We start from the raw sequence: 19,664 nt of genomic DNA, 5'->3' as shown, positions 1-19,664 counted from the left end.
TTTTTAAATCATGGGGTATATTTATTTTTGTTAGTTGATTTTGCTCTTTGTTTAGGTGTGTGCATATAATGTTTTCTACAGTTTGTGGAGGAAACTTATTGATGTTGATGAAGTATTGTTTTGTCTAATTCGTAATTAATTTTATCTGGTGACCATAGTTTTATGGCTGTGTTTATTTGGCTTCTCAGTATGTGGAGTTTTTGTTTCGTTTCATGTGCTAAGTCCCAAGGAATGTATAGGCCAGTATGGGTGATTTTTCAGTGGATTTTGTTTTAAATTGTGTATTGGTTCTTATAATTTTGAGGTTAAGAAATGGTATTTGATTGTTTTCTTCCTGTTCACATGTGAAGTTCATGTTGGGATGTTTGAAAAAAATTAAGTGTGTGTTCTGTAGATGTGAATCCCATAATCGTGTTGTCTACATATCTGTACCAGTATAGTGGTGGATGTAATGCTGTGTTAATTGCTTGTGTCATAAAAATATTTGCTAGCCTAAATATTATTATTATAATGTATTCTTTCCTTAGGTGGGAATTTTTGGATCACTTGATAAAAATAATTCAAAATCCTATCCAAGCAACAATAATAAATTAATTTATTTCGTCCTTGTTGTTTGGTACAGGATACTTTCGTTATTATTTGTAGGCTTAAGTGCACAAACATTTTAACAGAAATTCTGAGAATATAGTAATAGCATGCCCAGCTCACAAATAAACTTGCATATTTTCCTTGCTTATAGACATAATACATGAATGTACTGAATACTCTGTAACTTTACCTACTTACCCATATTTATAAACATTCTTTGTAGGTTTTAAATAAAGCTTTGTAATTTTTATATTACTATCATGGTTAGTAAACAAATAACACTGAAAATACAGCTTACAATGCTATTAATGTAAATACAACACAAGTATATCTACATGTGCTTGTGTGTTGCAGTTGAATTAATTGCTTCAATTTAATAACTTGATGTCAGTATTAGTTATTTGCTTTATCACCATTTCCTAAGCACCTTACCTATATTATGCTTCTTATTATTTATTTTATTCATTTTTGATTTATATTTTATATTTTCATTTTTACTCAGAGATCAGTTATAGGTGCTCACCTATATAACATTCTTACTTTAAATCCAGTGAAAATGTTTTTCTATTCAAAAAGGGGCTGCATGGTATTTATTTTAGTTGTGACCCTCACAAATATTTTCTTACAACACTTAATGTGGGAAAATGTTTATGTTTGCATTTGCATCATAACATTGTTTCTTTAACCAGAGGTTGTAACTGATAACTCAACCTTTTCCTTCTCAAAATGGATATATTTAATTAAATTGTAGAAACTTAAAACAAATTTGTTACTGACTTTTATACATCCAGTTAGTTTCATCTTGTTATTTATTAACATATTTCTTTCAATACTTTATTTTTCCATGAAATCATAAATTACTTTGCAAACTGTTTTTTCATTTTTTTATTGGATACTAACACAAATGATTTTAAACTTTATTTGTAACTATTTTTCAAAACTGAACTTTATTAGTTGTTGAAATAACTTGCTATGAGAACAAAGAATGTTTTATTCAAACATTTTATTCAAAGTTAATGTTTATTAACTGTGTTAATAAAAATGGATAAAAAGAGATGGAAAAATCACATAATAAACAAAACATAGATAATTATATGTTCAAAGATGATTTTTTTTTAGTAAATATACTTTTGGGATATGCAGAAAAATTCTAGGAGTAAAGGTAATGTATTATTTACAGTCCAGACTATTTGGAGCCTGTAGAAATCTAAGTTTGAAAATTCTTAAATTTTCTTTGTGATCTACAGTAAGTGTTAAAAATGATAAAATAATTCCTAGTAATAGGTTGTTAAAACAGAGTTAGGATTATTGCTTTTATTCAAATTTTGAAACTTGATATGCCGGCATTCAATCAATAACTGAAGTGTAACTACTTATGTTGTCATTTAGCTATTTTAGAGCAGCAGATGTGTAAAATAGGTTCACGATTAATTATATGTACTTCTTATGTAGCTTTACCAAGTTATTCTTGTACCACATATTTTTTAAAATTGTTTATTACATTTCTAGGGGAATATTACACTTTTTTGTAAAAATGACGAACAAAACAAAACTTACACAAGTATTTGAACACATGAATGTTTTGCTAAGACAAGAGTACAATACAAAACAACTAAATTTTATGTCTTTGTATTATCATAAAATGATGAAGTCATGTATGATACATATCACTGTATATATAAAAAAAAATCAATAACAATATTTCAATAGACAAAAGCTTCTTTGTTTGAACATGTGCTACAATATTTTAGAAATGTTCAATGCATCTCGAAGCATGAAATCCCGCAAGGCCCAGAATGCATTGACAACATTACCATGGTTTCCTGCTCCATTTGCCAGCCAATGGACAGGAAGGCGATGTGGGTCACTCACTGTTGTGTTGTCTTTTGTAGCTTTTAGTTGTGCATCCCAGTCACTAATATGTCTGCTATCACCCTTCAGTCCTTCAATGTACCTTGTACAAATAAAAAAATTATATATTCTTAGAAATGCATATCTCAGTCATAACATGTTTATCATCACTCCCCTATTTTACCTCATTAACTGTCTAAAACATTTACTCACTAAGCAGTTACTGACCTGATTCCTGCAAAGTATCAATTCTTTATTCTTCAGAACAATGAATTATTGTAAAATTTCTATACTTAAATCATTAAAAAAATTTACATTATAGTACATTATGTGGTACATTCACAATACATTATATGGTATAGATTTTGGTGGCATTAAAAATATCTTAGTTTAGTGTTAAATTATTTTATCATGTGTCTCTATAAGAACAAAAAAAACCTTTTAACAAAAAAACTGAAAACATTTACGAGTTACTGAAAGGCCAACTGTAAAACAGGTAATTTTTGAACTTACTAATAATAACATTATACTATAGCATTTGGAGGGGTTCATCCCATATTAAGGACAAAACTGCACCACTGAATTAACTCTATACATATGAGAGGTTCAGAGGGTGCATGTCACAACTTTTTTACAAAGCAATGTTCAAAATTGAATGACTTTATATCACTGCATATTTTAATTTACATGACATCAAAACATAATCATAATTCAAATTTTTATATTATCTGATATATAGTTTATTAATTTTAATATTTAAGTCAATCTCACTCTCCACCTCCAGAGTGTCAAAATGTTGTGATATTCTTAATTTGTCATTTACAAATTTTTTTTTCTCTTCCTTTATAAGGGCTTCAAGATTTTTCAACTAATTTACCCTTTCATGGCAGGCTTTATATAATATACACAAATTCATATATACATTTGCACATGTAATATACCTTTTGATGTGGTAAGTATATCACCACAAATTTTGGTAGACTTTTAGTGAAGATTACCAGTTTTCTGTATATAAAAAATCAAATTTTTAAATGAAGTACTTTTACTAAAAATTTGTTGATGACAATATTGAGTCTGTTTCATTACTAGTCCGAGTGCAATGTGATTTCATGTTATGATTAAAAAAAAACTATTTTTCGTCCCAAAATCTCATAATATTTGTGTAACATCTAAAACCTCCTAAATACATTTCAAACATTTGTTTTCAGTAAGATTTTATACTTTGTTATTTTCTCTATCCTAACTATGTGGGGTCTGTAAATTTGACTGACCTCAAAACTACCACAAAATTAAGAAATTTTTTTTTATTATTATACAATGATTAAAAATTATAACACTAAAATACAAGTATTTAGCATAAATAACATAATACTTATAACATTATGTATTTATTATTTTTATTATATTGACCTTCCAATTGTGCCTGACTAACATTACAAAACTTGCATTGATGTGGAGCAAGTGCACTTACGTTACTGTATTTAACGATATAAATATTTGTTGACATGAAGATGACCTAAGAAGGTCAAAATATTGTTCTCTATTTTATTTTGATAAAAGTTTTAATACCCATACCTGTCATTTAGACATACCTTCTTATTTTATATTCTAGCTTGTTAATATTAGTAACATGAGTTCTTACTTTGTAAGAAAATAGACTTAATATTTTGACATCACAAAATCTAATCTTAAACAGTGTTGCATTCAACATATCATGTGACTCACTAAAATCTATATTAAGATGTGCTCTTTTAATATTTACTTTTAAATCAAGAAATTAACTCACATATAATTTTAATGTTTGAGTTATAATCTACAATTTGATTCTAAACTTATTGACATAAATTCATAAAAATAGAAGGTTAATAAAATTTTGAATGCAAGTCAACAAATGGGATTACATGGCCTTTGACCCTTGACCCATTGTGAAATGGTTAACTCTTTCAGCAAGGGCTCAGTCTATGGGATTGAACTCTTAACCATTTTGTGTTTGTTTCAGTTTTCATGCTAAAACTTTAAAGTTAGTAAGCATACGTTCATGAAATTTGGCAGGTTATTTGTAAATGTTACATTGCTTTCATAAGCAATGCAACAATTTTTTTATTGAGTCTAAAATTTGTAAAGCAATGTTTTTCTTTGGCCTTTTTTCATTTGGCAGGCTGCCTATCCAATATGCAAAGAAATTTTCATATTTAGATTAAAAAATACTTTTATGCATTAGAAAATTTTAAATTTCACATGTAAGATTCTTATAATGTCCAGATAATTACCAAAAGGTTATTGAGCACAGCTTTATATTTTATCTGTTATTTTCATTAATGAATCTTTGTACATGTCCAGTCAATTTGATAGATCTTTTAACTACCATAAAAAATTACAAATATAAATTATACCATTTTTGTTCAAGAATAACTATAAATTATAACACAAAAACATAACATTCTGAGCTTTTAATTAGCTATTCACGTCATGTATAGAAGTAAGTGTATATAAGGGACCGTTTCCAAAAATGGAAAGAGGTAAGCGGGACTACTGTATGCAAGTGATATCACAGCAAATAGAAAAGATACGAAGTTCTTATTTTATATTCTAGCTTTTCTGTATTGGTAATTTGAGTTCCTAATTCTGAAAAAACTACACACTTTGTATTTTGACATCACAAACATTTAATTTGAACTAGATCTGATTTCAACATATCACATGGCACACAAAAATTGGTGTTTAGGTGTGTTTTCTTTAACATTTTTAAACTAAGAAATTAAGTAAAGTATAATATGAAAATTGGAATTATAATCTTCTGTATCACACCAAACTTAATGACAGAAATTCATAAAATAGTTCAATAAAATTTTGAGTGCAAATCAACAAATGCAATTGCACGGCCATTGACCTGTGACCTATAAGTAAAGAGTTAATAACAGTTTTCAAAGTATATATAGTTACTAGAATCACTTCCATCACATACTGATAATGTCAAGGACACCTTTAAACTGAAAATATCTTAAATATTTATAACCAATTGATGTTTTCCCCCTGAAAAGAAAAAATAGGGTTGTAGAGGATATTTTACATGTATAACAAATTTAATCAGTGTTCCAAGAACTAAAGTTTAATTTACTATATTAAATACCTGTTACATAATATGATGATGTTGTGATGCTGAATTTGTTTCCACATTGAAGTTAGAATAATCTATTTTAGTATTCATAATACTCTAATAAAAAATAAGGGAGCTATACTGGACATTCACATTATGTTAAAGTAATTAATGCAACATTACTCTGTGGAGGTATTTACAGACATCAATAATGCAGATATATCTTGAATGACATATAATTGTGAATGGATAAGCACTTTTCAGTAGTTTTAGAAAGTAGAATAACTGCTATTGTACAAAAATAACTCAAAGAAAACCAGTCTCAAAATTCAATGCTAATGTGTACTGCCTAATACTCTATTATCTGTAAAACTAAAGAACTATAAAGGGGAAACAATTTTCAATGCTTCAATAGTACTGTAGATATTAAGTTACCACTTGAATTACAGAAACACACCAGTTATTGGGAAAAATCATTACTACTATCTAGTAGTATTACTAACTACTACCTAGTCATTGTAATTACAACTTACTTAATGTAGATACTGGAGTGAAGTAAGCGTTGTGTACGAGGTGGTGTAGAAACAAAGATAGGAGGTGCTGGTCTGTATCCTCCATGACCTGTAAAAAAAGAGTTTAATCATTATAAAGCAACAAACTACAGCTCTAGTATTACAGATCATTTATTCAAAAACTTATTTTCCAAAAAATGAATGATGGCTTTATTTAGAAAATGTAAACATTTTGGAATAGACACTGTTTCAGGAATGCTGGGGCAAGATGTAACAACACCTGTAAGAATGGTGAATTTTAACACCTTTCATCACTTACCAAAATATTTGATGCCTCATAAACATTTGACATAATTTATTAAATACATTTGACAGAACAGCTCAGATAAATCAATAGAGACCACCCACGTAATTTGACAGTATTAACACAAATGTCTTCCACTTGTCAGAAAGTGGCTCAGCTTTAGATGCAATGATGGAAAAAATTGAAACACAAGCTCATCTAAACACAGCTGACAGCAGAATTCATGGAATAATAGCAGTTCTCCAGATACTGATGTCATACTGTTTTAGGGTAGTAATAATTGGAAACTTTCATAATGACTATGTATGCATTCAGCCAGAGATTAAGGTTACTACAATAATTGTAAACATATTAAAATAAGAAGTACATGGTTTAAAAACATTATACAAGAACTAACATGTACTTTAAAAAATACTGTAGCATGTAAAAATGGGGTTTGGCAAAAATAATGGTGCTAGATAAGTGAAAAGTTATTTGGTTTAGACAATATTACTTTCATAAGTAACACTAATCTAGGTAGAATTGTACTGCTGTAGCATGAGACACTAAAATAAGTAACATATATTTTATATACAATATTGCTGTAACAAGGGACATTTGGTCTTACAAAAATATGTGTTAAAATACTTTATTGAAATAAGAGCAAAAATATATAATATGATATATAATAAGATTCTAATGATACAAAAGGTAACATGCGTATTAACTCGGGCAATGTCTTAGCAACAGGTAGTACAGGCCTATCAACACCACTGCTACTGTAACATATAGTTTTATAAAGACTGCTGAACTTACTTGTAGATGGTCTAACATTGTTACAAGAAATAATGTGTTGTTTTATAATGACAACAGAAAAGTAAAAAGAAGCATAGTTTTCCAAGAAAATGGTATAACATGAGATAATCTGTTTTACAAAAATGCTGATGATACAACAAGTAACATACAACTTTGTACATATACTGCTACTACAACAGACAAAAAAGTAGTTTAAATGATTCACAAATGAAGTAACAAGAGTAAAATATAGTTTTACAGAGAAACTACTACTACAAGTAACATGCTACAACAGACTGCATGTACTTTTACAGAGACTTAGTATGATTAGGAAAATTTATTTTCATACAGATCCTGTTACAGCAACATATAGTATAGTTTGACAAGGACCTTGCTGCCATTTAGCAAAGTACTTGGATAGTTTTTGCTGTCATAAATGGTGACATTATTGTGAAAGACTATGCTTCTATGAAAAGCAACATGTTTATTAACATCAAATGCTGCCTCTAACAGGTGTGATGTAAACACTGCTATTACTATTTTCAAATGAAAACAAAGAATTCTTATTGTAAGATAAAGATAAGAGGATCCATAAAAGAAGAAACATGCATCATGAATATATTTGAAAACAATATGCTAAAAAAAGGGGGATCAGCAGGACCAGGTACTTGTGAAAAATAAAATATAACCAATACCAAAAACTTAAATAATCAGCAAAAATATTTAAGTGTAGAGATTTCATTTAATAGTAAAAAGATGCAAGTCAGTAAAATGGCATTAGTGGAAAGATGCAAATGTACTGAATCCATAATCAACTGTGGTACTAGCAAAAGATGCAGGTGTACAGATTTCATAATATTTACTCAAACAGATACTAAGCGTGATATCAGATCTTGAAACTGACAATTCACAGTTTAAATTTTACGAGATGGAAGATTCTTATCATCTCATTTTAAAACTAAAGTAAAAGTACAGTAATGCTTCTAAAAAAGAAAATAAAGGGTACAAAAGTCAATTTTACTGTACATAAGAATAACTACATAACTGAGTAAAATATTTAACTACATTTTGTCTTTCAAGTAAGCATCAGTAACACTAATTTAACACTATCTACAATCATTTCTTTTGTTAGATTTAACTAGTTTAGTTATAAACAAAAATGGGTTTGATTAGATATTCTTTACTATTATCTCATTTTAAAACTAAAGTAAAAGCTGGAACATGTAGTTGGGACAACTGTCCAGTTATAAGTTGTTATATAAGTGACTGGACATTCTAAAGTCAGTATGGATTATCTGTGAAATTAAAATATCAGTTTATTAAATGTTTCAATAAGAGCTGTTGGATTACAATCTTTGAACATATGAAGTGTTTTTTACTAAAATCTTCTACAACACATTTCTCTTGTCAAAGTAATTAATTAATATTTTTGTTCTTTTAATACTGGTTTTATCAACTATTCAAGCTTCTAAGAACTAACTGGTTCATTTACTGAAGGATGGGCACATTAAAAAGTTTCTGAATAAGAAAATTAGTCAATATAATTGCAATCAAAACTGATATAAAGTTGTAGAGGAACTGTACACATCAGAACCATATTTTGACAATGTTTGGCCATTTACAAGCACTATAATACCATTGATTGTCAAACATTTTTGGGGATGGCATACAATGGCCCTTTTTAATGCAAAACATTCATACACTTAGATTGTAAAGATGGGTTCATGTTGGAGATTTAAAATTTTCAAGATAGGGACATTCCTTGTGTTTAATGGTGTGGGAAAACAAATGAATGTGTATTAACTTGGATCACCAGGATCAATCAGAAAGAGACTTGCAACAAGTTCTACCTAGCAACAGTAAAACAAATGTGGCATCTTCTGACATGCAAGAATCTAAAAATACAAAGGTCAGTGGTAAATGTTGTCTACATACCCCAGGGAAAAGTATGAAACACAATAAAGAAGGATCTCCAGCTGGAGGGAATGAAATAGGTAGTTATGCTTTTCAATACCAACATATGCCAGTCAAGTTGCTGGATGAACTGCCATTAGATTTCTGTGCAATCATACTGTTAGAATGAGAACTAGAAAACATCCATCTTCATATACTAGATGGATTATGAAAACTTTTTGAAGAGGATTCATGTACTTTGCATGTGACAGCCTTATGACAGATTTTTTTTAAGTAGTGAAAATATTCTTTTGTTTCAGCTTTAAGTTCTCAATTGGAATGCACAGTTGTCAGACAGAGAATGATCTCACATGAAAACATGGATTAATGAGATGGTGAGACTTCAAATTCATTTTAATATAATATCCTCAACCTTTGTATAAGCTGTAGAATGAACCTAGGTGTATTATAAAAACTGAATATCCATGACATTAATTAACTGTTGGAAAGATTATTGCTAGTTTAACTACATATTTTAGGACAGATTTGGATATATGTTCTAAATTGAATTACTGTGTTAATAACTAATGATGGAAAGATTATTGCTGGTTTAACTGTAAGTTGTAGGATGGATCTGATCACATTTAAACAAAAATTATCATTCTAACAATTAAGTAGTGAAAATATTATTTTGTTTCAGCTTTAAGTTCTCAATTGAGATTAAAATAATTTTCAAAAATGATTAAAAAGCAAGCTTTAATCAAGTGGTTTCCCTGTAAGCTTTGGGATGTGATTTACTAAATTTTCTGAAATAACCAAGTAGTAAGCTCAGTAAGGAATGAAATGTAGTATATGCCTAACTGGAATTTTTATAATGTCATAAAAGGATAAACATGTTAATCATAAGATGGGCCTGAACAGGTTTTCTGAGCTGGCTAAAGAGCATTCTTATATAAGTGGCAAGGGGTTTAGCAGACTTGCATGTAAACTATATAATGAACTTCAATGAACATTTTAAACTTACCAAAGCAGCACTCTGCACTAACAGGATTAACTGATTTAGATATAAGTCATGAAAGTAGCTTGACTAATATTTCTAAACAGATTAAGCAGCATGCTCAACTAATTTGTATATTGACTGATTTACATGAAGACAGTAAGAGAAAGATGGGCTTGAACAGATTACGAACTAAACAAAGCAACAAGCTCAGTTTATGAGCAAAAGATCCACCAAATTCAACTCTCAGTAAGAAATATGAGGAATAATCTTCTAAACTAACTAGGCATTGTGGTTATGTGCCTTGTAGAAAAAAACTAACTAGTCCAGTTTTAACTCTATGAATATGAGTGGATCAAAGTGAACATGTTGCAAATCCTGATAGTTATATTCAAAATTTGATTAAAAGGAAATATTTAGATAAATCATAAATCTTCACTTTTCCATATCATATGACACTTCCTTGCTCTAAATTGCCCATTTTAGATGTTCTTTCTACCAATTATTGACTCTGAATTTCAATACAAATTACAAATGCATAGTACAGATACTGGAAGTCACAGTCTAATTTTATAACCTCTGATTATTGTCAATTACCAAGAAAAAAAACAGAAAATGAAACCCACGTGACACATCCTTCTATTACACACTATCTTCAATAATTATCTTTGACATTTGCTATTAAATACAACCAACAGAAAGAGAACTGAATTCCTAATAAAGATAGCTTGTTCTGAGACAAAATTATTTGGCCTACAGTTTCATTCTATGCTATTGTCATCTCAACCAGCCACAGTAATTATTTTAAACCACTTATAGCTTAGAGCATTTATAGCCATGCTCTGACTCCATATGTTCACAGAAAAGTCTTTAGGCACAAAAAACTTGAATAAAAAAAATTTGATTTTCCATGTACAAAAAGACTTGAAATTTTTACTAAAAGCTTATCAAATTTCATGGTGATACATTACAACATTACAAAAGGTATGCTAACATAGTGGTCCAAAGTTGGTCCAAATGACCAAGCATGTATAGCAGAAATTAAGCAGTGGAATGCAGATTGACTAGACATCCCCGAGTAACTAAAAGGCAACATTATTTGATATGGTGTCATAAGTACTTACTGGTGTCTTGCAGGTGTGCTACAATGTGTGAATAATATGTAATATTTATGGTAATTCTTAATATATCAAGATTTGTATGTAGTGTCATAAACAAAACCATGTATTTCCCATTATTCCAGACACTGTAACAACTGTAATATATTGTGTGTTTTATGACATGAGATAATGCAAAAAAATCGTTTTTTTTTTTTAAACAAAACTTAAGCCCAATGGTAATGAGTGAAAACTACAGTATTGGATAAGATTTTGTAACAGTGTTAGTTTATGTAATGAATAAAGAAAGGACTAAAACTGTTTTGCACACACCTGTATTAGGAAAGATGGTAAGGAAGGTTGAAAATACAATTTCAAAAGTTTTTTAAATAAAAAACCTCTTGAGTATATCAATAATAGAAGATTATTTTTTAAAAAACAAAACTAAATACAACATTTCTTGCATTACAAAATGCAGTTTCAATCTATTTACATGCATAAATAGCATGATTATCAGAAATGCAGAACTTAAGGCACTTTCCAGATGTTAGTTTCTACAACTGATAGAATCTGGCTAGAATTAATCTCTTGAACAAAAATCCAGCTGGTTAAAAGCTCATCTCTGGGTTATGTAATAAGTTATCTCCTGCATGACAAATATAACTAGTTAAACCCTAACTTTTTATTTCTTGTGCAACAACTAACTTTGCAAATAAAAACAGACTCCTACACAGATGTTCTTACCATGTGGTATCCTATGTATAAGATTCTGCAAATGTAATACTTTTGACTATAGGCTCCTTACCTTGTGTTTTGTAACAAGTCAACTTTTTGACAAATAAACTGAACCAGCTGTAAACTTTTTACCTTTTGTTATGTGACAATTTATTTCCTTCAGAGGTAAACACAAATAAGAGGAAAGCCTGTTACCTTGTGCTACCATTTAAACAGGTTCTTTACTACAGAGGCAAACAAAAAGTTTATTCAAATTTCCTTAGCTTATATTATATAATAGGTTATCTTCTGCAAGGACATGCACAGGTAATTAGCTTCTTACCCTGTGTTATTACATATTACATATATTGTCTTCTGAAGAGATAGGCATAGGTAAGTAAGTTCTTACCCTGTCTCACATGTTAAACATATTATCCTCTGCACAAGCAGACACAGTTTGTTCTGTTATTTAAAATGTATCATCATTTGGCATACACACTGTTGGTTGGTAGTTTCATACCTTGTGCCATATAACACAGATAGATAGAAATTTTCTACATTGTGTAATAAATTATCTTCTGCAGAAACAGATGCAATTTGTTCACTGATTTCTATTAGAAGTTACCTTCTACAGAGATACTACAGACAGGTGAGTAGAAGCTTCTTTAACAACTTGTCATAATAATTATCTTCTGCAGACAAATACACCTTGTTAAAAGAAAGATGTATTTTTATCTTCTGTTGTGTAATACACTGTCTTCTACAGAAATAAATACAGTTGGTACAAACTTGAAGCATTTCAAGAAATATATAACCTTGTAAGAAGCTGCTTATCTGGCATTAGGTAACAAGTTAGTTTCTGCAAAGAACCTGTTGTAACAAGCTACTTACCTTGTGTTACATAAGGTGAGGAATACATTCCAGGATACATTGGGGTAGCTTGAGGACTATACAGTGTTCCAGGGCCAGAAGGCTGCCCTGAGTAGGGCCCCGACAGAAAAGCCGCTGAATCTGTGCAGTCAGCCAACAAAATTTTAATCATGCCCCCCAAAAAAATATCAAAACAAAAAAGAAAGAAAACACATGCAACAACAACAGATTATTTTTCACAAAACAAGATTAGAAAAAAAGTAAGAAAAAAAAAGTGACAGAGCAAAGACAAAAATCAAAACAAGAAAGCATGCTAGCTGAATAAATACAAAAACCACATCAACTATTTTCAACTTTTTTGCCATGCAATACCAACTGTCGATATGTGCAGTCTTTTACAATATTTTTGAAGTTTATGGCTCATTTTTTAATCTATGGATAAGGAGATTTAAAGATGTTCTAGCTGTTGAACTTACTGCAAAACTACAGAATACACATTGAAATGTTAAATATCAATAGATCTGCTAGTAATGGCAACAATTATAATAAAGTACTCATTCTTCATAGAGAGTATAAAGTGACACAACAATTTCTTTTAGTAATTTGTTTTCTTTTGGCAAAGAATAACAATTATTACAATAATTCATAAATTCTTGACACTTTAAAGTGTAACAGTTTTGACCACACTAAAACATGTGTCTGTAGACAGTTACAAACAAAAAACAAAGTATTACAAGTTTAAAGTTGATAACATATGCTAGTTTGTACAAATTATCAACATGAATGAAAAAAAATAGTGAAAATGTTATTGGATTTTAGAATATGATGATAGAAGAAAATACTGACAATGTAAAGTTTCTAAACACATCACTTGTATATGTATGTATATATAAAGAAGATAATATAAAGACAATTCCATATTTTTACCTTAATTGTAATGATATTGTAAAAAATACTTTATAATTACTTAATACTTCTACTAAGACACTACAAAATTTTCAGACTCAAATTATGATAGAACAATAACATCAACTTGTATACAGTGAGTGAAGTTTAATTATGATTAAAACAAAGATAAGCATTAAACATCAAAAGACATGCTTTTTCCCTTTATATATTTATTATCTGAATTGTTTAGGAGTCTTTAGTACATATGGATCACAAAACATTCCCAAACAATTTACTGCCATTACTTAGCATTTTCTCGATTCACTATCTTACAATCTCTCCAAGTCATTGCTTATCTACAACACTGGCAGATTCTAGGACAGTAACATTTCAATATTCTGTAACATCTGAACACTTACTTGATCCAGGTGTTGTACCACTTCCAGATTTTCCATTTCGCTGGGAAGGTAAGAAATTCCTACAGAAAAGGAATGTTTTTTTAAAATATAAAAATAGAGAGAAAAACAAGAATAACATGCACTTTTCTCTTTTAAAAAAAGTAGAAAATGCTGAAAAACAAGCACTATAATTTTATTATTTTATTTTTTAATAAAATTCCTATTTTTTATGTTATCTTTCATAGTTGCTTTGAGTATATTACATGTAGCACAAAAAAGATAAAAAATAAAGGACTAAAACCTGCTCAAGTAAAAAAAATCACTAATAAAATAAAAATCAATACTAAAGCACTGTCTAAAAATGATAAGAAAAGAATCTAATAACAAAAAGTTCATCACCAAAGTATGAATCATGAATCTGCAATAGTTCAATTCTTTTTTTAAAGATGAACAAATAAATAAAAAAAATTATTAGGTAGTTGTTTCTTATAGCTATTTTATTACTCTAAGTATAAAATACTCAAGTATCTTAATAACACAGCATGCGATACAAGTTAACCCTACATAACTAAACTAACTGTACTACATTATGTATTACATTCTTAACCCTTAACTATCTGAAATATATGCAATGTAACCTATTAAGGTGTGTAAGTGTGAGCTACTTTGACTTCACAGTATACATCTGTAAACCTAATCCTGTAAAACTGAACAGTATGGACTACATTAGGTGCTATCAAATCTAGCAGTTTAAATTGACCTAATTTGACTACATAGTGTGTATCTATAAATCTAATCTTGTGAAAGTGAACTTCATGGACTACACAAGGTGTTATACAACTTAGCTTTGTAAACCTGAACTATATTGTTACTCAAACAACTTCAGTTAAGTATTATAGTCTTTGTATAACGTATAACAAACCTATTTCTGTTTTCAGGAAGCACTTGTTTAGAGGATGTTTTAAGATGCACTTCTTTTAGATGCCTTAACAACCTCTGGAAACTAGGAAAAGGCCTATATAATAAAAGATATATCCAACTGAAATAAAATGATTTGTAATACACCATTTCCAGCAGCATTTTCTTATTTTCACAGCAATATTTAAACACTTGGTTATATTCAAAGTGATACTTTTGTTGATCCAAAAAGAAAAAAAAAGTACTATGAAAAACTATATAAAATGCATGTAATACATGAAATGTTCTCTTTGTGGAAACTGATAAAATTTTTACTACTATAGTTCTCTTTTCATTTATCTTGATGGATTATTCCTATATTATATTTTAGCTCATTCAACACAATTTTTAGCATTTAAAATATAAACCTATATAAAATGTTTAACATTCAGTAAAACTTTTACGGCAAATGGTATGAAAAACAAAGCTGCTTATGCAATGAACATTATCAACAGAACATAGCTTTTTATTGTGAAAGGAAATCATTAAGAGACAAGAGAAATTACTTCAAGTGATCATTATAAAACCATAATACACTTATTTTAGTTAGCGAAATGGCAGAGCTACTGTACAGACATTGCTTAGATGTCACGAAAATATCAAAAATGGCAGTGAATATGTGACAAAGTTGTGGAAGTACTGAAACAAGTTACACAATAAATAAAGTAGGAAAATTCATGAGATAATTAGTGAAAGCACTGAAAAGACAAAGGGAGATAAAGGAGTACACAACAAGTAAGTGAAATTAACTTATTTGTAAAATTATTTAGGTATGAAAAAGTCATTTATGATATAACTGTATTACTGAATTCAGGTGTAAAATGCTTATAAAATAAATTTGCTATAGTAAGAGAAATAGCTTACGGTACTCCTTTCTTTATTCTTGAGCAGTTTGTCCATAAACATTGGTATTCTCCTTCTGCTGGTTAAAATGTTAGTATTTAGCAATCAACAAGTCTAGTGTATAGCTAACACCAAAGTCTAAAAACAAGATTTCTGATGCCTTGAAATAATATACAAGTCACAGCACCACACTTTAACTTAATGGTCAAGATTTTATTAAAAGAGCAAACTTATTATTTCCAATATTTTACAGTTTATATAATAAGACAATTCAGAATTCTTTTATTTTGAAATTCTTAACACATTTGCTACCAAGTGTTCCATTGGTGGGACACATATTATGAATATCTTCAATGAAGTAATTAAACATAGTATAGTTACCCACATAAATATTAGACACATGGATTAATTAAATAAAGAAAAGTATTGTTGCTACTATGGTAGAAATTAATAATATTCGTGGTGGCAGTGAATGCATTAAGTTTTTTGTAGTAAGAAAGATCTTACGAGAGTCTACATTTGTTTGAAACAAAGCAAAGCATATTCATATATCAAAGAGATAACCTGGCCACTAAAGTAGTTTTGAGAAACAAAAAAAAAAGTAATTCAAATTTAAATTCAGAACAAAATTATTTTATGAAATACAATATAACTCATTATTGTAGCTACCTATACTGATTATGATTATAAAGAAAAATATCAAACCAAAACATCATCATCATCACCTTTACCCTTTGCCCCTTTATAGGTCAAGTGAACATGACCATTTGGTTCAGTTAAGAGATGATCAATAAGATCTTGAAGATCTTCAAACTGGTGATCACAGCTATCCCAAGAACACTCATACACAGTGTTTTCTCCTTTCTCTCCTCCAGCCAAGTTACTGCTTTTATTATCTCCATGTCCTGAGGCAGGGGACTGAGGTCCACTCTCTGTTGTTTCTTTGGCAGCCATTTCTTCATTTTGTTTCTGAGCTCGTTCTTCGTACTCTGCTTTTGTAGCTGCCGGAAGATTTCTCCACTGAATAAAAAAAACTATCATTATGAAGGTGAAACTAACAGAAATAGAATGTAATGTTGATAAAAAATAATATAATGTATACAAAAAGTTATATGAACATATAAAAGAAAAATATAAGATATGTGAAATCTTAACAATTATATGAATAAAAACTATGAAAAACTTACTTCTGCTCCAATTAAACGACTAATTTCACCAAAAGTACGATCAGGATTAGCAGTAACAACTCTTTTACGAACTTCACAGGCAAATAATATGTATCCTGTGACTATTCTCTTGACAGATTTTGTCTGTAAACAAAGAGGAAAACAAAAATAATATAAACAAACATCAAGTGTATTTATTCTCAAAACATTTTACACAAGAAATATTTTACCTGTAGTAGAATAAACAAATTTATCTACAAAGAGATTCATGAAAAGGTTGCAGACAATTTTACATACACAACTATAAAAATTATGACACATAAAATCAAATATCAACATTAACCAATACAAATGACATTATTCAAAGTTCTAAGACATTGAAAACTATATTTTTAGCAATAAAATGATATTAAAAGTGTTATAAATATATGACAAATATATAGCTTAAAAAACAAGCTGAAAAAATTTAACATAAAACACTGCATTAATTGAAAAGATCCCAGGGTACAAATTATAATATGGGATTATAAAATGTACCCTAGGTTTTGGAGGTGACTTCTGAAATAGGACCCACATTGCAGTGGGGATACACCATCTATCAGTCTTAATCTCCATTCACCAGTCTCACATAAGAAATAAAAGAGTAGCAATAGATATAAAAATTAGGAGAGCAAGATGTGGGTGTTCAAGTCCACAACATCCCACATCTATATCACTCTTTACTGCTTGCAGACAGTTGTGGAAAGGTGACTGTTCTCCCAAGTAAAGAAGAAAAAAATTGAGATAAAAATAAGAAAATATGGTACTACCAATTGGGAGTAAGTAAGTTGAAAACTTACCTCTTGAAGTTAGCATTCCAGCAACCAATATGGTAGAAAGGCACTAATTGACAACACAGCAAACAAACCATTCCACCATGAGGCATCCTATCCAGTTATCCAAATAAACTAGTATAGCTCCCAACTAGCACCCACTCACCAAGTCTACTGTCACTATCATGTTCTAAACAAGTATTTATATGTGGCAAGGTGCACATCCATATCAAATAGTGCCAAGTTGTTAAATGACCTTATTCATAATTAAGAACAGCCATTAGAAATTTTAAGTAAAATTTCTCATATTTTTATTTCTCTATATTTCTTCAATACATTATTATATTTGTTACAGAATAGTTTAATAATTTTATTTAAAGTTTCTTTATTAAATCCATTATCCATTATTTTTGTATCAGTATTTCAACATTACTCATAAATATTGTAATCTATTACAAATTTTACAATATCTGAATAATGCAAAGCAATAATGCTTATAATAGAAGGGTATGGTACATTACTATTAAAAGAGGGTAAACCACAAATTGGAAAGGCAAAATATTTTCTTTTATCAAAACTATTAAAATTGATATCCTTATAAATTATTTTAATTTCTAAATCTAAACAATGTATTTATGTATTAGATACTGAAGTATTTTCAATTTCCAATTCTGCTGGATAAATAGCATTAATAACATTATTTATTTCAGGATTATTTATACTAATTAAATCATCTACATATATATCTATATGTTGAGGTAAAATATCAGGATTTGTGTAGTTTTCAATAAATATATTTTCATAACAGTAAAGATATAAATTTGAAATAGTACAGTAGTTAACTCCCATTGGAACTCCTATCACTTGTTTAAAAACCTATTCATTATAAAATGTATAATTATTATAAATACAGAAACAATATATCTTTTATGTTTTTAGAGCTTAATTTTCTTTTTTCCAGTTCTATAAAATGATAACATAACTTCTATTTATGAATTTAAAAAAATGATCAAATCTTTTAATGGAATTGTGGTGTACAATGTGGTAAAATCAAATGTTTAAATATTATTTATTTGTTCTCTCTTTTTTAAATATTTTAAAATAGATTATATTTTTATTATCCAAAAAGTATGTTTTTGTAACACTTATGTTCTTTATTTTATCACATAAAGTATTGAGTAATGTAATTAATAATACAGTCGGTTGTTTGATAATTGTTCTTACTGAATTAGAAATACATCTAAATTTAATTGGAGGTGTATGTAATTTGGGAACAGCATAAAGAAATGGTAAATCTACATAAGTATTTTCTTTAGATTAAGATTTATTGTAAACTTCAATGAAATTATTAATTTCTGTATCTTTGGATTGGTTAACAAGTTTAAATGTTTGTGAACTATTGATTTCTTTTTTCACACTTAATGCACAAAACTTTTCACAAATGATACCAATGTTACAGTTAGCCTTATTAATGGGAACTATAATATATTTTTCTTGCAATTCTTGAATTTTATTTTTTAACTGATAAAACAATAAATCTGTATGTTATTTCTTTAATTTTATGTGGGATAATTTTATTTTTACTTTATTAAGTACATACAACTTCCATTCCAGAAACCATCTAGGCACAGAAGATGTGATATAATAAAGTTTTAAAATATATTCATCAATATATGTTTTGATGTTTTCAACAGATTTTAGATTATTATTCTTATTACATTTAGTGGCTATTCTGTATTCAGATCCTTTTTTGTGTATTTCATGCAATATTTTATCTTTTATAATTGTCAAATTACCAGTAACAATATGTTTGTGAAAATTATCAATAAATAAACTATTTTCACACTCACAAGATAAGTTATTCACTTCATCTACATTTAGATTAGTTAAAAAAAATATACAA

The 19,664-nt window shown here is 28.7% G+C and overlaps 1 protein-coding gene across 12 annotated transcripts in view; it reads right to left on the bottom strand.

Annotated features, from left to right (window-relative positions):
* Nucleotides 1–1,574: 1,574 nt before the first annotated feature.
* polybromo (protein) overlaps nt 1,575–19,664 on the bottom strand; it is a 182,375-nt gene continuing 164,285 nt past the window's right edge. For 8 of the 12 annotated variants that reach the window (XM_076461156.1, XM_076461162.1, XM_076461163.1 and 5 more), the window contains 8 exons: nt 16,971–17,093; nt 16,509–16,803; nt 15,805–15,859; nt 14,906–14,998; nt 14,005–14,063; nt 12,719–12,838; nt 6,070–6,157; nt 1,575–2,542 (listed from right to left, as the gene is read on the bottom strand). In XM_076461156.1, coding sequence (XP_076317271.1) covers nt 2,326–2,542; nt 6,070–6,157; nt 12,719–12,838; nt 14,005–14,063; nt 14,906–14,998; nt 15,805–15,859; nt 16,509–16,803; nt 16,971–17,093 — 1,050 coding nt within the window. In that variant the 3' untranslated portion in view covers nt 1,575–2,325. The remainder of the gene's footprint in view (nt 2,543–6,069; nt 6,158–12,718; nt 12,839–14,004; nt 14,064–14,905; nt 14,999–15,804; nt 15,860–16,508; nt 16,804–16,970; nt 17,094–19,664) is intronic. The other 4 variants (XM_076461157.1, XM_076461161.1, XM_076461165.1 and 1 more) reach the window with 2 other exon arrangements.

This window comes from Tachypleus tridentatus, chromosome 10, assembly GCF_004210375.1.
Source record: "Tachypleus tridentatus isolate NWPU-2018 chromosome 10, ASM421037v1, whole genome shotgun sequence".
Lineage (NCBI taxonomy): Eukaryota > Metazoa > Arthropoda > Merostomata > Xiphosura > Limulidae > Tachypleus > Tachypleus tridentatus.
Note: the sequence above shows the minus strand (reverse complement) of the source record. Positions and strands in the feature narration are given on the sequence as shown.